At 43.2% G+C, this 24,816-nt stretch overlaps 1 protein-coding gene across 1 annotated transcript in view; it reads right to left on the reverse strand.

Moving 5' to 3' along the window:
* SLIT3 (slit guidance ligand 3) overlaps positions 1-24,816 on the reverse strand; it is an 810,486-nt gene that overhangs the window by 52,205 nt on the left and 733,465 nt on the right. Inside the window, exons 28-29 of the mRNA XM_084636935.1 lie at positions 17,674-17,813; positions 2,568-2,661 (exon numbers count right to left, since the gene is read on the reverse strand). Coding sequence (XP_084493061.1) covers positions 2,568-2,661; positions 17,674-17,813 — 234 coding nt within the window. The remainder of the gene's footprint in view (positions 1-2,567; positions 2,662-17,673; positions 17,814-24,816) is intronic.

The raw sequence follows: 24,816 nt of genomic DNA on the forward strand, positions 1-24,816 counted from the left end.
CAGTGATGAGCTGCCAAAATCTTAACAACCGGTTCCCTCCTCACCCCACGAGGGGGTCGTTGCCCACCCCCGCCCCCCGGGACTCCTGCTCCATCCAACTCCCCCGCATTCCTGGATGCCCCCCCCAGGACCCCTGCCCTATCCACCCCCTTCCCGCCCCCAGAACTGGGCAGAAGGGTCTCATGGGCCACTGTAGTGGGTGCCCACCCCACCCCTAAGAGCCAGAGGCACCTGCCGGAGGGCGAGGTGGGGAGTCCTGGCGGTGCTTACCTGGGGCAGCTCCCAGGAAGCATCCAGCAGGTCCCACTGGCTCCTAGGGGTGGGGGAGCGTAGCTAGGGGGGGAGCAGGGGAAATGGCTGCTCCCCCACTGATCACATCAAAAGTGGCACCTTAGGTGCCGACTCCCTGGGTGCTCCGGGGCTGGAGCACCCAAGGGGAAAATTTGGTGGGAGCAGAGCACCCATCGGCAGCTCCCCGCCCCACCCCCGGCCCCAGCTCACCTCACCCTCCGCTCCGCCTCCTCCCCTGAACGCACCGCCCTGCTCTGCTTCTCTGCGCCTGCCCCTGCTTCCCGCGAATCAGCTGTTTGGAGGGAAGCCGGGGAGGACTGAGAAGCAGGCCATGGCTTCCCGCTCAGGCTGAGGGTGGTGGAGGTGAGCTGGGGCGCGGAGCGGTTCCCCTGCGCGGTCCCCCTCCCCTCCCCCCTGGGTTACCTGCTGCAGTGCGAGCGGCGCTCCTCGTGGCCCCCCCGGCCCGAGCTCACCTCCGCCTCCCTGGGACTGAGCGGGAGGCCGCTGTTCGCTTCTCAGCCTGCCTCGGCTTCCCGCGCGAACAGCTGATTCACGGGAAGCCTGGGGGGACGGAGAAGCAGAGCAGGGCGGCGCGTTCAGGGGAGGAGGCGAAGGTGGAGCAGAGGTGAGCTGGGGCCGGGGGTGGGGCGGGGAGCTGCCGATGGGTGCTCTGCTCCCACCAAATTTTCCCCTTGGGTGCTCCAGGGCTGGAGCACCTGTGGAGTCGGCGCCTAAGGCGCCACTTTTGGCCGGTTACATTTAGAAGTCCTTTTAGAACCGGTTGTCCCTTGTGGAACAACCGGTTCTAAAAGGGCTTCTAAATTTAACAACCGTTTCTAGGGAACCGGTGCGAACCGGCTCCAGCTCACCACTAAAGACCATCCTTCCCCTCTTGATTTAAATGTGATTTTTAAAAAATTGACTGAGTGCCAGAGGAGAATGACAATGGGACTTTTTTAATGCTTGAATTGACCCTTGTTATAGGAGTTGCATGTCTCTGGGGAGAGTCAGACAGATCCTTTTGCCTATCGACATGATACTAACTCATTCTACTAATGAGAAGACTTATTTTCAGTTTCCTAAACTGTTTGTTGTTTGGCTGGACAACGTTTATCCATTCAAGCAAGGGAGGGCTTTTTGAACATGGGCAAACTGTCATGTATCCTCTGCGCTGGAAACGTACATTGGAAAGAAGGTCATATGTCTGAAGCGTGTGATGAACTATGCATGCTATCAGTGCACACTAGCATTTCCAATACCAAGGACACACAGAATCTATGAATGCATGAATCTATGTATTTTCTGTACTGGAAACACTCGCGTGCACTGACTGCATGAATAGTTCACCACACTCTGCAGTCAGATGACCTTTCCAATTTCCCCATTCCTAAATACAGTACGTATCCATCTGGAACGACATTCCAAAGACAAGACTTACTGTTCCTAAAATTGAAAGGAGTGCAAATCTAATCCAGGCATCCAGTTTTCAGGGGTTAGCCATAGTTTTTCCTAAATTTTGGAGGTGAGGGAGGGGAAAAGGAATATTTAGTCTTTGTTGAAAATAGGTACTTATCTGTTTATGTTCTGTTCATTTCTGCCATCTAGTCAGGGCTGTGCCTAAATAGCATGATATTAATAAAATATATGGTATGGCCAATTTTAGCTGTCATTTTTGTTAGCTACACTACAGAGTGTGATCGCTTTTTCAATCACAACAGCAGCCTTACAATTAGTACATGATTAATTGCCAGAATTAATCATCATGTGTTGAAATCTGTGCTATGCTTCCCGTAGAGGCCATTCAGTGTGGTGAATCCTGCTCTCCTTGGAGAAGGGAGAACAAAAGACTCCTGCTATGTGAGAATAGCAAAAGTGATGTTGATGTCAACTTGCATGCAGAGTTTCCACCTTAAAACCTTGCCAATTACCTCAGTATTTGCCATGTTCACTGTATTTACTACAGGGAATACTTAGAGAACCTGTGTCCCCTGAGGAATCTAGGGCAACTGGCAGGTTTTTTGAAAGGGTGACTGCTGTCCTTCACTTTATTTTATTTGAGAATAGTTACTCTGCTTTGGAAGAGCACTAATTATTCTTGGAATAAAATAACTTAAATTCTGAGGAGCTGGAAGAAAATATAAGTTAAAGTACACCACCTCACACATACTACTTTTCAGTTTGGCTCATTAGGTCAAAGTCATCACAAGCGTGACTGCACTGTAGTCAGTAGATGAAGTTGGCCCAACACATGAAGACAAGGATATACAAACACTCACCTGAATCCTTTGTCAAGGGAGATACATTTGGACTCATGTTTGCATGGATTTAGCTCAGGAACACAGTGGTTGATCACCTCATCACAGAGCTCACCTGTGGCAAAGAAAATTAACAAGGCTGTAACACATCTGCTACCAATACAGCTCATTGGCTTTGCTAAAATAGCTCTAACCATGCTGTCCAGGGATGATAAACCCACCAGCTCTTATGACTACAGGTCTTACTAAACTGAGTTGATCCAGCAGTACAAGAGGAAGCCCCAAGACAGTACCTGTTATGATGGCAGGACAAACTAAATAAGGGTGGGCTCGCTCAATACTGGACAGTTCAATTCTAGTTACATTTAGCTATTCCTTAGCAACTGGGCTACACTGGGTGCAATGATTATCTCATACAAACCTCAGAGTCCCAATTCAAAAGACCTTACACTCAAGCCCTCTCAACTTCAGCTGGAGTTTTGCCAGAGTAAGGACTGTAGGGTCAGTTCCTGACCCCAAGTTGCAATATGCACATTAACAGAGTCCTTAAACTTTTCACACCAAGTAATATTCTAGTCATAGTTGATCCTTTACTGTCCTAGGAGATGATCTGACATCATTCAGAAAAATGGCTTTTCAGTAATGGGAAACAGCTTTAGGGCTGCACATAATTATACAACCCCCACTATTTACAAGAAGAGCACTAACTCTATTGTACTCTTACAAGATAATGTTTTCTATAAAAGTTTCTTATATGCAAGCCTTGCTCAGCTGGTTCTAGGTACTGTGTGTAGAATTCAGTGCATTTCCCTGGATTTGTGTAACTTTTAATAATGAACAGCTCCAGAGTGTTCAAAACCAGATAGGTTATTTAAACACCATCCTTCTTCTGAGCTCTAAATTATTAGGTTACACTTCAGTACCTCAGGACTTGAGATACTGCCAGAGACTAAGCATAAACCTTTGCCTTTGAAACAAACTTCTTCAAGGGAATGGGCAGGTCAATTATCCTTAGTATGGAAACCCTCAAACAAAATCCAGTCCCAAAGCCCCTTTTGCAGTAATAGTGGAAGACTGCATCTGCACAATTTTAAGGATATAGGCATGCGCAATACATACATATGCTCATGTGCACGCGCACACAGATCCTCTGAAAATAACAACCAAACAGTAAAGTGATGCCAGACAAATGTTCTCTGGACATCCTCTGATAAAGCCTTCCAAGTACAGGGTGGTAAAAAATACTTAATTAGATACAACAGCTATTAAACAACAAAATCTAACACAACAGCCTGCAATATTGTCAATATTTTCTGGGCTGTGGCTCCAACCCTGGGCCCGGCTTTGGCCCACTGTGTGCTGTTCCACCTGTGCAAAGTGGCCCAAAGCCCAGCATACCCAGTCCCTGGAAAAATGTCTCTGAGTGGAATCTCCCCTCATGTGGTTCAGATCTACTGTAGCTGCTCCAACACTGTCCTCTCTCCCAGCTGATGGTAGGGGAGGCATGACTAGGGGAAAGGTGGCATTGGTTGGGGCACCATTTTAATGGTTCCAGTAACTCGGAGCCCTCCCTATCTAGTGTCCCATCTCTGGCCACTGGAGATATTTGCCACGTCCAGTTGCAGATAGGCCATTGTAGGCAGTCTCATCACATCGTCCACTCCATAATGCCGCTGGAACAATAATTTTTCAGAGCTTATTATTGTGACACTGACAGACCAAGTGCCAGCTTATGCTAAGGCCTATAGGCCTCACTGACCACTGACAAATGCATAGCTGGAAACCAGTCAGACACACCTGTGAATTAGCTTTGTTAAAATAGACGTAAAGTGTCTAAGAACTTAGTGTTTAGACTTTATGAAATGCTTGTAAATTGCTGCAAGCGTTAATCTCACTTATAATATCTGTATTCTATGTTTAAGGAAATATTTAAGAATTTGCTCTGCAAATATAAAAGTGTTTGCTATGAAACTGGTAACCCATGCAGTCAAGAGAAAAGCATTACCAAGTGTGAAATACTAGTTCATCACAAAAGGTGTCCCCCTGAAAAGATAGCCCATAGACACCAGACAAGCCAATGTGGAACATCAGTAGACAAAAGATTTGCTGATTGTTTTCCTCACACCTATGAAGTGGGGATGAACACAAAAACTCGTCCCATCACATTTTGAACTCTAACGGAAGGGAATAAAAATCCCTGTCAAGGAGGAATTGTTATTGCTATGCTGCCTGGAATTCAGAGAGGGCAATATTTCTAAGCACAAGCAAGGGATCCTCAAGCTTCTTGGCTTGCGTTAGCCCTAAAGGACATATGGAGCTTGGATTTCATAGTTAACTGCTATTACCTTTTGGAACCTAAGACTGTATCGCATTTGTGTGTGTATATTTACCTGCTTTAACCTTCCATATAACTCTTATTTCTTTTTCTTAGTTCATAGACCTTTAGTTAGTTCATTATAGGATTGGCTACAAACTTTGTCTTTGGTTTGAGATTTGAGATACAATTAATTGACCAGGGATAAGTGACTGATCCTTTGGGACTGCGAGTAACCTGAATATTGTGATTTTTGGTGTAAAGGACCATCTGTCACAAAGGCAAGCTTACCTTGGTGGCAAGATAGACCAGAGTGCCTAAGGGGACAGTCTGACTCTCCATGGTAAGACTGTTACAGTGCTTTAGGAGTTCACACTTGTTACTTGGTTGGTGAAATATAATTACAGAACACACACATTTGGTATTTGAGCCCTTCTTCTAGACAGTCTGCCCTGAGGTGGGCACTCCTGGTCGTTAGCCACTCTAGACAGCTTGATAATCAGCACCTAGCTCTTATATAGCACTGAACTTGAAATAACTTGGACAAATACAAATAATGCATCTGGCTTGGAATGGGTGATATGCCAAAGAAAAAGAAGTACTTTCCATCTTTGAATCATTGGGCACACCAGGGAAATCAAAGCATATATTCTGCTTGGTTTGGGTTTTTGATGTTTGTTCTTGCACCTCATTCTTCATCCAAAGCAAGTTGGCACATTCAGTAACAACCTGCATGACTGAAACTATTGCTGAAGACGTTCAGTAACATTTTTGAGATGGCACAATTGGAAGTTTACTTTTATCTTCAAAAAACCTAAAAGAACCTGCAACCTAATTCAGACAGCTAGAAGAGACATTGACATCAACCAGGGTATGTCTACATGGGGCTAAAAGACCTGAAGCATGGCTGCAGCTGGCCCAAATCAGCAGACTCAAACTCACAGGGCTTGGGCTACAGGGCTAAAAATTTCCATTTTGTCATGCAGGCTCAGGCTGAGCCTGAGCTCTGGGACTATAGGTGCCGACTCCATGGATGCTCCAAAAATAGTGGGTGCTCAGCACCCACCAGCCATAGCTGTTTGGCGGCTGGAGGAGGCACTTGGGGAAGGGCGGAGAGGAGCGAGCGGTGGGCAGGCAGGGCCTCAGGGGAGGGGTTAGAGCGGGGTGAGGAGAAGGTGGAGTGAGGGCTGGATCTCAGAGGAACGGGTGGAGAGGGGCAGGGCCTCAAGGCGGAGCAAGGGTTGAGCACCCCTGGGGAAAAATAAAACTTGGTGCCTGTATCTGGGACCCTCCATCCTCGCAGGGTCCCAGAGCTCGGGCTCCATCCCAAGCCTGAGTGTCTACCCAGCAATTTTTTAGCCCCAGAGACCAAGACCTGTGAGCCTGAGTCAGCTGACCCAGGGAAGCCACGGGTTTTTTATCCCTGCTTAGATATATCCCATCAGGTCAACCTTGGCTTCTAACTTCCTTCAGTTTGCCTTTTTTGTTTATTTCTATGAGCATAAAACATGACAAGCATTCCTTAAAAAAGAAACCCAGAGAATTTCTAACTTGATGGTGACATGACAGGAACTCAATGTTCTAAAGCCTTCAAGTATCCTTTTGAAAGGTAGCCTTTTTTTGTTAACAGAATACATTGGAGAGAGATGCCTTAAGCTATAACTTTGCTACAATATCCATAGGAGCTTTTTTTTTTTAAATAAAGGAAAACAGACTTTTGAGAAAAGTCAGAATAGTGGTGTAAACTTCCAATTCCAGGAAATCATAATTCTTCTTAAAGTAGTTATCTTAGCCAACTTGGAAAATTGACAAATGCATAGAAATCCATTAAAAATTCCCCCAAAATGTATACACTTGTCAAATATTATGACTCACTGTGTCATGCAGAAAGCACCACTATCAAAATTAGGAGGATTTCAGGCTTGGTACCAAACACAGCATCCAACTAATTTATCACTGTTCACAGAAAATTTGGAATGTTTTAGGCTCCTTCCTGTTACTTATTTTTTCTCATCTCTCTTTCATTTCAGATTTCAACATTTCCAGATTTCTCTTGGGAATGTCATGGAACCCAGACAACCTCATCTCGGGGAACAAAATTCCTGTTGATAATTGAAAGGGCTTCATCAATGTTTACTGAATGGCAGACAGCATGGTAGGGAAAGAAAACACTTTTTAAACAGTGATACTCAAGTCAAGAGCTATACAAAGTTTCTTATGTTTCCTTCAGTTACTAAATATTTTGGGTAAAAATCTGCCCTCAAACAGGGATATGTAACATTCAGTGGCCATCTGATTGCATGTTTCTGAGGGGAAAATGTGGCCCTTTTTACTTCTGTGCATGGTTTTGGGCTCCTAGTTATTGTAGCAATAAAAGGTCTTCCAAGTTTTTCTCTGAAAAATGATACTTCCAAATATTGTGTCATTTTGTTAATTATTTGCACACAGGCTATGCTGGGCTCTAGAGGCATTAAACAGCTTTTTAAAATTTTATCAAAAGTGTTTTATACAGAGGGCATTCCACCACATTAAAGCTATGGCTACACTAACAGCAGCATGTAGAATACATACACTGTATCCCCCCGCCCCTCAGCACATGTATAAATAGCAGTGTATATGGTGAGGCACTGCTTAAATGAGAAGAGTCAACACGCCAGAACCCTACACAGTTCTCGACATGCCCAAGCAGTGCCTCCCACATCTACACAGCTATTTTTAGCTCCCCGCTGCCTCCCCACTTCCAGAGGCTTTCGCTGCGGCATGTAGCTACGCACCACAATGCAGACGCAGCCTGCCTTTCACTGTAGCATGCAGCGACACGTACTTTACACACTGCCACCAGTATAGACAAGACCTAAGAAATGCAACACTTTCCCAACCACCAACATCATCCTCCACACTAACTTCCCCTACTCAACTCCACCCTAGGTACATACAGGTAAAAACACCTGCCATACATACATAAAACCAAAATTTTCATTACTCGCCCAACCAAAACAAAATCCACACTGTACATCCCACACCCTCTCTCCTTTCACCAAAGTCTGCAAGAATGGACAGGCTTTTCAGCACACCCTGCTGGTCAGCCAAATGCAGGGGGTGTAGGGCTTGGGGGGATTTTGGGGGAAAGGCGTTTACAAGTGGGCTCTTTCCCGGTTATATTTTGTTAGAGGCTTGGTGGTGGCAGCAATAAGGTCCAGGGACCAAAGGTAAAATAGTTTGTATCTTGGGGAAGTTTTAACCTAAGCTGGTAAAAATAAGCTTAGGGGGTTTTTCATGCAGGTCCCCTCATCTGTACCCTAGAGTTCAGAGTGGGGAAGGAACCTTGACACCTCCTTTTTTATTTGGTTCAATGAAATCCTAAAGAGGGACATTGGTCATTCTAAAATAATCTCTTTTCACAGTTCTCACCACTTACAAAGAGCTGCTAGGCTGGCATATTTATACAGCTCCGTGATCAAAAACAAAACAACAGCAACAGAGACAGAAACATTTTGCATGCAGTTGGTTTGATTTAATTATTTTATTATTTAAATGACCACATTGGCATATGTGCTATTTATTTCATACCATGTTAGATTTTTAGAGCCGTGATCTGAATTATATTGTTCCTTCCTAATGGGAAAAAAAGGGAGGTGGGGTGTGTCAACATTTTTTTTTCCAATCCCAACTTTGAAATGATTGTAACACCCACATTGTAACTTGCCTCCAAGTACCATGTGTTCCTCAGTTTTATTGTCTGCAGTGTCAATTTAGGCAATCCTTTGCTCTCATTTCTAATATTAATCAAAATAATTAATAACATGGCATGGAAAATATTCTCAGTCTTATGTGAAAACAACTTTTACAGAACCTCAAGGCTAAGGGTAACAATGCTGTCAAGAACTTCACAAGATTAAATAGGAAAAAGGGAAGTGTTCATGGGCAGTGTTGCCTGATTTTAGGGGATTAATATTATTGTTTATATAACAATATAACTTATAAACATAGGTTTAGGATGGAGAAATGGATGGAGACAGGCTGGCTGTTATGTATTGGGCTAACTTTTACAGCTTGCAAAGGAAAGAGACATATATTTGAATTGTTAAGTAGTATGTTACAGTCCTCTTAATTGTACTCAGTGAGCCAAAATAGGGGCATTACCTCTGGCCACACCGGTAAGAGCTGACTACACACTACAGCTGTCCTCTTGAGAAGTTACTCATTGGATACCCAGTAGTGACTAATGTTCCACAGAGACATGGATTCCCCTGCTCTTTCTCCTTCCCCTTTACGCTGAAAAAAAAAAAAGGCAATGCCAAGTGGAAATTTCAAATAGTCCTTAGCAATCAAGGCCACTGTCACCCAAAAGCTGATTGGCTTCATCAGTGGTAGATGTTACTGAGAATGTGCCAGAACATGCTGTGCAGAGAAATTATTGCCAATCAGGAGTAATGCTGATGCTTGATGAAGTTTAACAGACCTGAGCCAAAACACTGGATACATCTATCTTTTGGGCACTCCAATAATGCATTTCACAACATGTAAGTTTTGCGGATCCAAACACCCACAAACAGGGGCATCATTGCAGAAAAATCAGAGGGGAGGAGCAAAGTTGTGTCAGTATCCCCACTTCCACCTTCCCACTGAGGCAATGGCTGCTTGTGGGGGATAAACGAGTTGGTCCCATCCGTGAGGGGGCTGGAGCAGTGGAATGCCAATCCTGTCCCTCGGAGCGAGGTGTCTCTCTCACTGATGGCTGGCTTGGGGCAGGGACTGGCCATTGCTGCTGCTTCCTATCCAACCAGTGGAATATAGGGTTGGTGCTAACAATGAGGAGATTAGGAGCCCCGGCCCAGACAGCCTCAGATTGGCTCCCACTGGCCTGGGGGAAGACACCGCAGTGCTGTTGACTGGCAAGGGTATGAATAGTCTGGGCGGGAGGAGGGAAACCAAGGTCTTGTGGAGCAACTGCCCCCCACCTCATAGCAAATGACACTCCACACAATTTTAGGAGAGAGGTGTTAAATTTGAACTTGGGGAAGGAGTCCAATAGGGGCAGGGAGGGGGCGGAGTTGGGGTGGGGACTTTGAGGAAGGGGTTGGAATGGGGGCAGGGCAGGGGCAGGGCACGGTGGCGCGAGCACCCACCAGTGCCAGGAGAAGTTGGCGCCTATGAATCTCATGGTTGATAGGTCCTTACCTTTATAACGGGCTGAGCCCAACCCCTGAACTTTGAAGAGATTTAAAGTCCAGATCCATACTTCTTGGATTATTTTTTTACATGAGACTCTTCCTGCTGGTCAGGGTTTACCAAGCTCAACATTTAGAAGTAAAAGCCAATATTTTCCAACCCCAGATTTTGCCTCAATCCATTGTGTTTGTTCACTGAAATGACGCACACAGGAAAGTCGCAGCCAAAGTCCTTATGGAGACAGTCCATTCAGTTGCCAGGCAAGTGCACCAAACCCACTTACTAAAAATTCAATGAGAGGTTTTGTTGCAAAAATTTAAGGCTGGATGCACAGTAGCTGATTTCTAAACCTCATTTCTGGACTCAACCCTTGCTTGACAAACAGAGAATCTTGAACTCATAAGTTTTATCAGGAAAATAATTACTTTGAAAATAATTTAAGACTGCTTATGGTAAACTCTGATATTAGGGGGAAATTTTTTTTCACCTTCAAACATTTGGGCAAGATTTTGAAAAGTAGTAGCTGAAAGTTTGACTCCTAATTCATATTTAAGTACTCAAGTAAGGGGCTTGATTTTCAGAAATACTGAGAACCAAGCAGCTACCACTGCCCTTTGTGGTACCAGTGAAACCAGAGCTCAATGCGATAATATGTGGGGAGAAAAGCAGGGATTCCAGCAGTATTCCCATGTGTTTGAGCAAAGAATGTGTTCTGCTTCTCTCCATTGACAAGATAAGGAAAAAGCTCACACAATCTCCCAAAGGAACACTGCTTCTTGTTTACGGCACCAGAGAAGATTTGACTTTAGAACAAGATGCTGTAATGTACTGATGCCCTGGGACATCCTTAAGGTGAGAAAGGATTTCAAGCCCTATCAATCACAGAAATTTAAAGACAGACAAAACATATTACTTTGGAGAGAGAGATCACAATAAGTGTTGTACACACATAAGCTGTTAAGTCATCTAAGTCTATTTCCCTGCCATTCAGTGGGGGACTTTTACAGCATTGGTGGCAATTATGCTGTTAGATATTTATATATATATAAGAACAACCATATTTACATTAGCTCGGCTAAAGATTTGGTAAGGGACAAATCCTCATGCATCAGGGCAAGAGTGAATTACTAACTAATGGGCATTATTTAGAAATTCTGCCTTTTGGAAGGATATTCCACAAGTGTCCATTTTGAAGTTTCTTCCACCATCCTCTGAAGCATCTGATAATGGCACTGTCAGAGACAGGACACAGGCCTAGATGGATTATTGAGCTGACCCAATATAGTAATTCCTATCTTCTTATGTTGAAGAAGAATAGAAATTGGAATAAGACATGTCCCAGTGCTGAAGAAAATCCCTTTTGTGCCTATTAGTATAGTACAGACATTATTTGTGGACAATTTATCCTTGAGTTAGGTCCCTGTAATGCTTTCAAGCCTAATGGGAGATGTCAATTAAACTTGCACCCCCAACAGAGCAACTGAACATATTTGGCCAAATTATGCTCCAATTTATGGGAGTAAGTCACAGGAATCTTCAGCCCACTTTTTTCCATTGAAGTTGGCTGCATCTACTCTAATGTCTAGCAGAAGGTAGTGCAGAAGATAAAGTACAGCTTGTTTCTTTGTATACCAGTTGTTAAAATATAGCTATCTTCCTAGAATAATTTATATACAAGGATACCTGCTTACCTCTTGCTGGCATTTCTAATGTGCCCACCGAGTGCTGAATACAGTAATTAACGTTCACATAGAGTTGTCGACAGTGTTGTCCACTTCTCCTAGATTTGGCAGTTTAGCATGCTGCCTTATTTACTGAATATTATAACTTGCTCTGAAAGCGGTTAGGTTTTTGCTTGGCTTCTAATCCTCTGGCAGGATGTTCAGAGATTGGGGCTCGTCACCCTAGAGCACCCTATGTTCAGATCTCACAAACTTTATCCTCCTAGGCCAGGGGTGGGCAAACTTTTTTCTGAAATTGTTTGGAGGGCCGGTTACGGGAGGCTGTGCCTCCTCAAACAGCCAGGCATGGCCTGGCCCCCGCCCCCTATCTAACCTCCCCTGCTTCTTGCCCCCTGATTGCCCCCCCAGGACTCCTACCCCATCCAACCCACCATCCACCCTCTCCCTTCTCCCTGGCCCCTGACTGCCTCCCGCTGCCCCATCCAACCCCCCCCTCCTTCCTGACTGCCCCCGCAGGACGACTGTCCCCCATTCAACCCCCCTGTTCCCTGCCCTCTGATCGCCTTGCCCCCATCCACCCCCTCGCCCCCTAACCACCAACCCGAACTCCCCTGCCCTCTATCCACCCCCCATGCTCCCTGCCCCCTTACCGTGCTACCTGGACCACCAGTGGCTGGTGGCGTTACAGCTGCACCGCCCGGAGCACCAGGACAGGCAGCCGTGCCGCCCGGCTGGAGCCAGTCACACCACTGCACAGCACAGAGCACAGGGTCAGGCCGCGGCTCTGCAGCTGCCCAGAGCATTGTGACGGCGGCCCAGAGCGAGGGAGGAGGAATAGCAGGGGAGTGGCAGGGGGCTAGCCTCCTGGGCCAGGACAGTCCCGCGGGCTGTAGTTTGCCCACCTCTGTCCTAGGCAGTATTAGTCTCATTGTTCCACAGATGTGTGGCTGTCTTGGTGGGCCATGAATGCAGAGGAAGTCTGACATTTGGGTCCCAACCCATGGGCAGCATTAAGGATTAGACTAGGGATTTGAACTGGCACCAGAAGCAAGCTGGGAGCCAAGGTAGGGTGCAGAGCTAAGGAATCAGATTGCTGTATTTTCATTTGCTGTGCTGTTTCCACCTTCATTCCCTGCACAATGAATTATCATAGTCTGACCTGAGGGAGGTAAACATGTGGATCGCTGTCAAGGAAAACTCAGACTGACTGCAATGACAGCAGGAATGGGCCCAAGATCCTTGTGTCAGTTATGTGTATCCAGCTCTTTTGGTGTTCATATTCTTTGTTTCTGCAAGCAAAAACTTGGGGCTCCTGCTTTAGTCTTCTATACAGAAAACAAACAAATTTCACATTTTGCCAAGTAACTAAACTGGAAAACTTCCACCCAGAGCAAGAATCTCTTGGAGTAAAGGATGGTTGCACCAAACCCTAATCATTACTTGCTTTCTCTTTCAAGCAAATTATGGCTAAGGACGATCCCATAGTTCTGAAACTGGCTAATAGTTAGGAACTTGTTTAGGCCTTAGATACACATGTAATAGCTCAAATCCTTGGTGAACTTACAGAAGAAATACTTGAAACCACACTATCAGAAAACTTCCTGCTTGTATGTATGACACATGAACTAAAAACATGCAAAGGCAACAAACCAATCTAAAGAGCTATGATTCAGATAAGTTCAACTTAGCACTGCAATTGGGGCCCCTCACTGAGATTGTTCTGAGCCGTCTGACCACAATGGTTAGCTATGTGAAGCAAGCTAGCAAAGCTCCATAAACTAGTGGCAACCACAAGTCACCACAAGGCATCTTTCCTCCAGAGTAATTTTGTTTACTTAAGTACTTGGTTTTGGACAGGCAACAGCCCTGCAGTAAGCTGGGCCAGAGGGAGAAATTGTAATCACTCACAAACAATGAATAGCGCTGAGTTGAAAAGGGGAAGAACAACAAAAAATCTGTGACAACAACATCTAACCCAAGAGACTGCAAGGTCCTCTGAGGTAAAAATGCATTAAGCTCATCTTGCTAACATGCAACACCAGAAATTGTTTCTACTTATTTTTCTGTGATACAAGCTAACGGCGACAAACCTTTCACAGGAAATAATCTTACTGCCCCCATTCCCTCCTTCCCGGGATGCCATCTGTTTTAGAAAGAGGCTATTTTATTTAATATGGGTAATTTTTTGAAATTGTTTTCAAACCTGATCCCAATTGCCAGACCAAAGCGAGTTGAATACATTTGCTGAGACTCACTAGATCAGACTTTTTAAAGAAATTTTTAGTGTTTCCCAAATTCCTTGTGGTATCTACTCATTTCTGCTTCTGACTAAGGACACAGATTGCAGGGGTGCGTGAAATTAAAAGAAAGACACAAAAGTTTAACTAAAATGTTTCAAAAACTTCAAAGATCAGCTCAGGTTTGGGACTGCTCAGATTCTGGCCAAGCGTTCACATAAATTCATGGATGATCGTTTGAGCTGCCAATCCCACACGGATGACAGTGTTTGAATACCACCTTTAAAACAGTAAGACAGTACATGCAAGACTGATGAGGGGGTAAGAACAAGCTCTGGGTATCTCTTTCTCTCAACCACCCTCCCCCACAACCCACACATGAGAACAAGTCAAAAAGAAGCCTTGGAGGCCGATGGACATCTAGATAAAGAACTTCAGGAAAATTCTGTGGGCTTTGTTAGAGACTCCTGGGGCAGAAAGAGCTGCGGGGGCTAGCAATAAACCATTTTCTGGAGTACACGGAGAGGGATGCTTTTAAGCAAGAAAGCCAAATATAGCCAAGTCCTAGGAACGAAGTTAAGAGACCAGCAGAGTGAAGAAAGAAGCCTTAAACAAAGGAAGATCTGAAAGCTTGAGAAAGGAACCAAGTGGTAGGTTCCTGTTTTGAAGTCCATGGCTAGGAGTTCACCCACATTTCCCTGAATCAAGAGGGAAGATTGCTGAGACCATCAAGAGGGCTCCAACAAACTGTTCAACTAGTTTCTGGTCCATTGTTAACCTTAGACTTCTTCTGAACTGTCTATCCTGGAAGAAGTAGAGTTTTTTGTTTAGCTGTAGGGCTAAACTACTCCTCCAGCGAGAGGAAGTTGAGGCAGGGGGAGTTAAGGACACTGTGTCACAGAGCCTAAATATGGCTTTAATTGCTTAAATTTAGGCACCCAGATTTGCAAGTGTTGAACTTAATGAATAAAATGGAAAACATTATCTGGTCTTGTGGCTAAGGCCTTGAGTGAAGAGATTCAGGCCTTTTACTTTTGTTTCAGCCATTGAATCTCTCTCTGTCACATTCAGCCAGTAACATGCCATTACTATGCCTCAGTATGGACGTCTGTAGACAATTCTTACCTATTTCAAAGAAAGGCTTTGAGGCTCAGTTCATTCATGTTTGTAAAGCACTTTGAGATCACTGGATGGGAAGGAACTCTGAGAGAGTCAAGAATATTTTTAATAATACCAAAATGGGGCCTTGGGTGTGGTAAATTCCTCCCCTCTATAGTCATTTACCATATTGGACATTTTTCATCTAGGATCAGCTAGAAAAGGAAAACATTTGGAAAACTATTCAGTGAAGAGAGATTTACAGCCTTCATTATTTTAACCAATGAAAGCAAGATTCATACTTGGCATATTTTTCCCAAAAAGGGCATAATGGTAAAATTAGAGAAATACAAAATAACAAAGCGGGGCGATTCTGAGGAAATAAAGAAAATCTTGGATACTTCCAAGAGACTGGCATAATGCAAAAACCAGGAATGCATGTAGTCCATTGGAGAATTCTGAATATGGGAGAAAATTCCTTTCTGACCTCGCAGTGGTTAGCTTATTCTTTGAAGCATGATATTTCATTACTCTTATTTTAGCTTGCAAAACCATATAATTAGTTATTAGTTTATCCTGCTCAATTATTTTTTAGATTTACAAAGTTCCTCTAACTCTTCTCCTTTCCAAGTGATTTTTTCAGCCTTTCGTTATATGCAAGTCCTATCACACCTCTACAACCATGCATACTACCATTCTCCAGACTTTCAGCTTTATTGTTTATAGTTATAATCAAATTTGTTTCAATTGCAATCAAATAGTTATTGGCTGTACAAAGGGTTAATATTCTAGGCCCCAGATATTGTATACTATATCCGGCAGTGTGTATCATGCATCTGAAACTAGAATCAGGTCCAAGGAGTTTACTGCATAGCTATTTGATGATCTGGTACACTCTAGCTGATGAACAGCTTACAAAAGGCAATATTCAGTCATTCATTCTGGTAATAGTGAGCTGGATTATGATTGAAAATATCTGCAAATCTGACTCTGAAGTGTCATAAAAATTCTTTGACCATAACCAGAAATGATTCACTGACAGGTACTATCTGCAGAAAAATTCTACTCCACCCCTTTTCCTGGTGTTTTTGTCTGCAAGAGCCATTATAGCCCATCATGAGGCTGTTAAAAAGGACAGAACATGTCCATTGTGCATTGGATTCAGTTCCTTGCTAGCTATCTCTTGCTTAGCTGCTCAAATACACTTCCTTTTGTAAACGTAAAGCCATTATCACCATATAAGGAGTTTTATTCGGTATCAGCAATGTAAAGCTCACCTTCATACAGTGCATATAAGAACAATTGGCTCAACATACTAGAAACAAAGTTCTTTGCCCTGGCCCAGCCTAAGCTTTGCTGAGTATTTTGGCAGAAGAAGTAGATACAAAACTCTAATAAATTTTCATTCAAGTCATAAGGCTTTTCCCCAGCCAAAGATTTACACAGACCTCTCATATTGGCTATAAAAAGCATTTTTAAAGAGTTTGGGAAATTCTAGAAGACTTCCCTGTCACTTACCAAGCCACTCCAACTTTATACTTATTAATTCCAGTGATATGTAATACCCTCCAGCGTACGAGAAGCCCGGCATTAGTGCTTCATGCTCATAGAGTAACAAACCTATTTCAAAGCATCAAAATAGGAATGAACATGGATATTTTTTTACCCCTGTATACTGAGCAGAGGAGATCAGTGGCCTGTGATGGGCTTGAGTGGCTTGTGATGAGTGAAGTATCTACCCCAGCAGTCATCTGAGAGGCATTTTTAATTTTTGAGCTAAGAGGGTTCCTAGCCTTACAGAAGATTTAGGAAGGAAGACATCTAAATCACAGGACAGAGAGTCAGGAGATCTGGGTTCTGTTTCCAGCTCTCTCACTCACTCACTTTGTGACCGAGGGCAAATCACTTAGCCTCTGTGCCTTAGTTTCCTATCTGTAAAATGGAGGTGACTTAACCGGGGTATTGTCATGGTTGGTTCATTAATACGTGCAGTGCTTTGAGATCTTTAGATGGAAGTCATTTTATAAGTGTTACTATTATAGTATAATTTTAAACAGGAGTTGCTTTTATCCTCAGAAATGCTAAGGAGACGTATATCGAGCTAAGCTCAGTACTGGAAACACTTTTGTGAACACTTTTGTGGAAAAGTACAAATTTCTCTAACCAACAGATGAACTTGAGAATTTCTTGTTTATATATTTTAACTGTAGTTCCAGTAACTGCGATGAGTACTTCTGACCTGGGGAAGTGCATGTGTACAAAATATGCCAAGACAGTAATAGATTTTCCCCTCTGACCCTTCCCAAAAGCCTCCTTCTGGTTTGAATTACACTCTCTCAGGGGTAGCAGTGATCTCTCTGGATTAAGGGTCAGACATATTGCTCGAGCAGCATCTTTGCAAAACTATCCCCCTTTCTTGCCTTTGCTTACTGGATGAGCAGGAATTCATTCACCACACTTGCAATTTGGGTACTTTAAAATCTACTCAGAACCTGGGTTAATTACATGCATGTGATCTCACCAAGTGGGAGCAGACCAGTTTCTTATGGTGCCCCAGGTGGATGGAAGCTCCTTCAACTGCTTCCCTCGGCTCCCTATGCCCTTTGGCTGAGGTCCTTCCTTACCTGCGTAATTAGGAGGGCAGAGACAGACATAGTTGTTGATTCCATCCATGCACGTGGAGTTATTCTCACAATCGTTATCTTCACAGTCATCTGGGTTTATTTCACATCTCTCCCCCTCGTACCCTAGAGGGCAAGAACAGCTTTGGAGTGGGGATAGAAAAAACAGAGAAAAAGTTAGTTTGGATTTCAAACTTTGCTTTTGAGCAGGGAGAGGTACTGGAGTGGGATGAAAACTGATGAGCTGTACTCTCTGCTGCTGCAACACAGCGGCATTCACATTACTAGCAAGTTTTGTGATACGTGCCACAGTGACAAGCCTGGACACTATATTACTATACTTATCTACAGAAAAGGTACAACACAGGCAGAAGAATTCATCTCCCCTACACCTCCATTGCCCTGCTTGCTGATGTGCCTCATCCCTGAACTGTACTGACCAACTCTAGGGTGACAGGTTAAGATCACTCACCATGGCTAATCAAATTCTTGGTTTCTCTGCATAACCAGCAAGGGTGTTGATTGCGACAACAGTGTTGGTTTTGTAGGCACCTGTCCACCAAGAACTGGACTGAGGACACCAACACACATCATCACACATGAATAGGAAACTGTTAAATGGCTCTAACTCTCTCACCATTAACAACCTAGACTGGATTTGAATTAGGGAGGTAGAAGCGAAAGTTTTCATCTCATTACCACCTTGTCTCCAATCCAAACAACAAATGTTTGTTAATGGATCTTCCAAACAGAGTATTTTAAGCGTTAAGATATCAGCACTTTTTCAGCTCCTTCAGTACCCAAGAATCAACCAGGAAAGAGTAATTAAATTAAATGGTGTGACTGTCCACATCCTAAGTATTTATGACTCCCAATATCTGAAGAACAGCTCTGTGTAAATTTAAAAGCTAGTCTCTCACATCAATAGAAGTTGGTCCAATAAAAGATATTACCTCACCTACCTTGTCTCCCAATACCTTGGTAACATACCCAAACAACAGACCAAATAAACAAGGACAGAAATACTGGGTTTGTAAGGACTTGGACAAAGAACTACTGCATTAAATACTTTATTTTCTGAAAATGTAGAGCGCGCCCACTTAAGGGAGTATGGAGGACTAGATGGCAGTGCAGAAAGGGCTCAGTTGGTCCCCAGGGTTTCCACAATTTTTAGGACATCTAGTTGTCATGGTTGTGAAGAAAACCTTGAAAATGTGACCCAAGTGTAAACCAACGCAGAGGGATCTTCCTGAGTTTGCAGAGAGCCTTAAACTCTATGAGGAGCTGAGTGGAGCTGAGGTTGTGGGGTCCAGTGTAGAATCAGCTGATCATGGTCTTAGGCAGCCTTCAATAGTTTGCATATATGGGGGAAATGAGTGGACTGGAAAGGCTGGGAATTGGCTGGTTCAGAGACTCATCACAGGGAGTGTATGGCCTCATCAATACTCAGGAATAACCCCTGATTCAGCAATTTATACAGCTGCCCTTTACTTGTAGACAAGGACATTTAGGGGGTTTGGGCCTATAAAGCATAATTGCAAAACCACATTATAAAGCAAATCCTGACTTGCCTTTGTCTACAGGACAGCGTAGCCCAGTGAATAGAGCACTAAGGGGTCTTGGGTTCTATTTCCAGCTCTGCTACTGGCCTGCTGGGTAACCTTGGACAGGTCACTTCCCCTCTCTGTGCCTCAACTCTATCGCTAAAATAGGGATAATGATACTGACCACATTTGTAAAGGGTTTTGAGATTGACAGATGAAAAGTTCTAAAGAAGAGGTAAGTATTCATTTATTATTATTATTACTACTACTGCTGCCTGGAGTGGAAAGCACCATTGTCGCCATATCAACTGCTGGCTACTGACTGCTGAATCCAGACTATTTCCAAATGCAGACAAGGCTTGTGTGTGTGCAGTGGTAACGTTTACTGCTCAGGTGGTCAGGCTCCGGAGGAAGTACTTATCATGGAGGTAGGACTGAGGCGTGTAGACAAGGGTTGGTATTAAGTGGAGGCTCTGTATTGAAGAAACAGGTAGCTGTTAGCAGAGCCCCAGCTCTTCTAGGCTGGGTGCATGGATCCAGTATGGTGAGAATGACGCTGGCTTTCTCTCTCGTCCTCCTCTGCAATAAGGATTGGCTGCACGTGGACACTCCACACATGCCTCAGCACGACCTCAAGGAGTAAACTTGGGTTCCCCTGAAGCATGGGCAGCCGAAACATCCACTCCCATGGAAACCCAGTGAATAAAAACTGTGAAGCAAAGTGTGTGTGTGTGTGAGAGAGAGAGTGTGTGCACGCACTCTCAACCCCATCATGACAGGAAAGCTCCCAGAAGGGAATTAGCACAAGTGCATAGGTTAGCAGCAGACAGCTACATTCCTTCAGACCTATACTGACCGTTCACAGGTCATGAGAGCTAGAAGGGAGGGGAAACTCTTCAGAGCAAATGATTAAAAACAAACGGCTCCGATCAATTCAATTTAAAACACAATAAATCAATATGAAATATTTTCTTTGTCTGGCTCTGCCTCATTAGTACCAATAAAAAATGTCCTCTTTCTGACCCTGCAATGATCCAGTGGATCGCAGGAGGCAGATAAGAAAGAGAAGAGCTGGCACAGCACCTTTTGTGGCAAGGGGAGCAGAAGGAGGGTAAAGAAATCTAACTGAACAAATTTGTGCATTTATCCTGTCACCCATTTCCATTCCAAAACCCCATTTTTCAGAGGTTTATAACTCAGCCTTAAAAATGTGCTCCAGGCTGCAACTTGGCATTCAAGGTCTCAGTCTGGAAGGAGACATCTTTCTTTCAATGTAAAGGAAAACAACAAAAGGAGATTGTGCTGGTGATTTTTATATTCTATGAATATTTCACCCTCTTCTTGCCACATCCTGACTGGGACTGTATGTAATTAAACACTGCTACAGTAATAGTTCAATTCACCAAAGTTTACAATAGGGACATTACAGTACATGGGATTGTTATTGTACAATATTACAACAGGAGGGTTTGTTTGGTTCTTGTTAAGAATGGAAATGTCACCATAATTAATGAAATTTGGCAACCAGTTACTCTGTTCCAGGGCAAGTCTTTGCGTTATTATTTACGTTTATTCTTTATTTCAATTTGTGGTCAGTTGTTCCAATTCAGAGATCTGGGTGCAAGCATAGGCTTGAAGTGGTTTCCATCATAAGAACATAAGAATGGCTCTACTGGGTCAGACCAAAGGTCCATCTAGCCCAGTATCCTGCCTTCCTACTGTGGCCAGTGCCAGGTGCCCCAGAAGAAATGAACAGAACAGGTAATCATCAAGTGATCCATCCCGTCGCTTATTCCCAGCTTCTGGCAGACAGAGGCTAGGGACACCATTCCTGCCCATCCTGGTTAATAGCCATTGATGGACCTATCCTCCATGAATTTATCTAGTTCTTTTTTGAACCGTATTATGGTCTTGGCCTTCACAACATCCTCTGGCAAGGAGTTCCACAGGTTTATTGTGCATTGTGTGAAGAAATACTTCCTTATATTTGTTTTAAAACCTGCTGCCTATTAATTTAATTTGGTGACCCCTAGTTCTTGTGTTATGAGAAGTAGTAAATAACACTTCCTTATCTACTTTCTCTACACCAGTCATGATTTTATACACCTCATTCATATCTCCACTTAGCCATCTCTTTTCCAAGCTGAAAAGTCCCAGTCTTATTAATCTCTCCTCATACTGAAGACATTCCATACCACTAATAATTTTTGTTGCCCTTTTCTGAACCTTTTCCAATTCCAATATATCTTTTTTGAGATGAGGCAACAATATCTGCACACAATATTCAAGATGTGGGCGTACCATGGATTAATATAGAGGCAACATGATATTTTTTGTCCTATTATCTATCCCTTTCTTAATTATTCCCAGCACTCTGTTCACTTTTTTGACAGCCGCTGCACATTGAGTGGATGTTTTCAGAGAACTATTCACAATGACTCCAAGATCTCTTTCCTGAGTGGCAACAGCTAATTTAGATCCCATCATTTTATATGTATAGTTGGGATTTTGCTTTCCAATGTGCATTACTTTGCATTTATCAACATTGAATTTCATCTGGCATTTTGTTTCCCAGTCACCCAGTTTTGAGAGATCCTTTTGTAGCTCTTCGCAGTCTGCCTGGGTCTTACCTATCTTTAGTAATTTTGTATCATCTTTTGTACCTAATTTTGCCACCTCACTGTTTACCCCCTTTTCCAGATCATTTATGAATATGTTGAATAGGACTGGTCCCCGAACAGACACCTGGGGGATACCACTATTTACCTCTCTCCATTCTGAAAACTGACCATTTATACCTATCTTTTGTTTCCTGTCTTTTAACCAGTTACCAATCCATGAGAGCACCTTCCCTCTTATCCCATGGCAGCTTACTTTGCATAAGAGCCTTTGGTGAGGGACCTTATCAAAGGCTTTCTGAAAATCTAAGTACACTGTATCCACCGGATCCCTTTGTTCCACATGCTTGTTGACCCCCTCAAAGAATTCTAGTAGATTGGTGAGGCATGATTTCCCTTTACTAAGACCATGTTGACTCTTCCTCAACAAATTATGTTAATCTATGTGTCTGAAAATATCATTCTTTATTATAGTTTCAACCAGTTTGCCCGGTACTGAAGTTAGGCTTACAGGCCTGTAATTGCCGGGATCACATCTGGAGCCCTTTTTAGAAATTGGCATCACATTAGCTATCCTCCAGTCATCTGGTACAGAAGCTAATTTAAATGATAGGTTACACACTACAGTTAGTAGTTCTGCAATTTCACATTTGAGTTCCTTCATATTCAGGGTTTACAGTTTGGTTCAATGGTGCTCAGCATATATCATGGGTGCCAGTGGAAATTAAATGATAAAACATACAAATTGGAACTCTGTCTGGATTGGATGGTGGAAGAGTTGTCATTTGGGAAGATCTGCACATATTTTCCCAACACAGCCTGGAAGAAAAGTATAAGGTTTTCAGTGTAATCTGAAGGACATCAAATTGGGGTTCCTGCTAACCAATGGTGAAAGTAAGCTTTAGCTATGAGTATACCGTATGGCCCAGTGGATAATGCATGGATTAAGACTCAGGAGACCTGAATTCTATTCTTGGCTCTACTGGATGCTCTTGGGTATGTCACTTCCCCACCATGTGCTTCAGTTTACTCATTTGTGGAATGGAGATAACATGGGCCTCATTTCTAAAGTGCTTTGAGATCTGCTGATGAAAAGTGCTATATAAGAGCTAGTTGTTATTATTACGGAAAAGTTCCTGGGCTCTAACCTGCTGTTGATTAAGCTATGGGACTGTTTACCTGAGCACTCAAATGTTACAGTTTCACATAGGGAGAGGTGGTCTCCTAGATACGGTGACCAAAACCATGAAAAAAATTAAAATTCAGCCTGCTCTTCCAGTTCAGTTATTTCATGACACTGCTGTTCTCAGAGACCCTGGTGCTCCTGACTATAATTTCCCTTTCATTGTTTGGCAGTATGCTGGGCACAAGTTAGTTGCTTCCCTCTACCCCAGAAGTAGCTGCCCTTCAGAGGTGCAGTATCTACAGAACTTGTGAAGTGCTTTGGGGTGACAAAAACAAAAATTCTTAGAAGTTGGCTCTACTCTGAAAAGTGATTATGTAAAATTAGCAACGTCTTACATAACACACCAGCTTCCTTTGCATATTTAGACATAGATATGGTTGATCAAGTGATTGTGGATTTTTACTTCTTACACTATGGTCTATTATTTCTTCTGCATCATCAAAATCTTAACATACTAAATTCAACTTCCAGGATCAATCCGATTCATCCATGCAACTGAAGGCATAATTTGAAGATAATGGGATTGCACAGTTGCCACTGAGGGCAGAATATGGCCTCCAGAACCTTTATTACGAGGGAAAAAGCATGATATGGGAAAAAAACAAATGATTTTCAGATTCCAGGTTGAGTTTTCAGAGCTGGCTATTAGGAATACGTATCTTTTTACTTGTAAAGTGAGCACATGTGTAAGGAGCCAGTGAGATGCAATGGAACAAGGAACTTAACAATGCCATTGTTAGAGTAACTTTTCAGAGCTGAACTGTACTGGCAGCAAACTCAAAATGGTTGGCTGCACTTTGTCCATGCTATAATTAATCATTTTTTTCTTTGGATAACAAAATAAATACAAAGATGATCTATCATGCTTTAAAAAGTCAGCTCTTGTGTACACAGAGTAAATCTTTAAAAAAAAAAAGATGGCTTTTTGGCAGATGAACTTTGTGCACCTGCATAAAAAGTGAATGACTTGATAGCCTGTAAGAGCTTCATTTATCCTTGACCAACGAGGCATTGACACTGCAGAATTTATCAACTTCAGGTTTTTACATAGATAAGTGAACTTAGTGTTTGTGGAAGGCACAAGACTAACAGTCCTGGACAATGAAGCTCTCTTTATACACAGAATTGGACAGAGCAACACAAGACTATGTAAGTTTCCTCACAGTTCACTGTCAATGGTCTGCTGTTCATCAGGGGCTAAATCTGAGTCAGAATGGGTAGCTCTGTCTCCAGGTGCCAGGCAGACCTCGACTGCAGTCTCAGCGGAGGTTCTACAAGATGCTAAATGACACTATTGGCTTTTGTGACACAGATGTACCTGACACTACTGTGGCATTTTATGAATACCACCAAGCAGCTTTCACTGGGTGACCTTTGACCTAGCCAACCGAGTTGGATTTGAAGCAGCAATTTAGAGGAAGGAAAGGCTTTCTGTTGTATTACCAATCCCCTGAGCTACTCAGTTTCATTTATTAATTAATTTATTCATTTTGAAAGAAAACAAATCCACCATGATAAAAGGCATGAAAATGATTCAGAGTAAAAAAAAAAATGTTTAAGAAAAAAAAGCTGACAAGAGAATGGATCTGAGAACTCCAGCTGAACCTAAGCCCTTCACCCATTCCATTGTGGCTAACTATTACAGCAACAAAAATGAGAAGTGAAATCACCTGCTGTTTAGAGCCCCTGGCCCTATCTATGCACAGCCACGGAGGGGTGTGTGTAAGGATACAGTCTCAGCCTTAACTGTGAATTTCCTGCCTTTGGCTGGCTTATGTCACCACTTTACCATTATTTA

This window comes from Lepidochelys olivacea (assembly GCF_965140295.1).
Source record: "Lepidochelys olivacea isolate rLepOli2 genome assembly, chromosome: 8".
In the NCBI taxonomy this organism is placed as follows: Eukaryota; Metazoa; Chordata; order Testudines; family Cheloniidae; genus Lepidochelys; species Lepidochelys olivacea.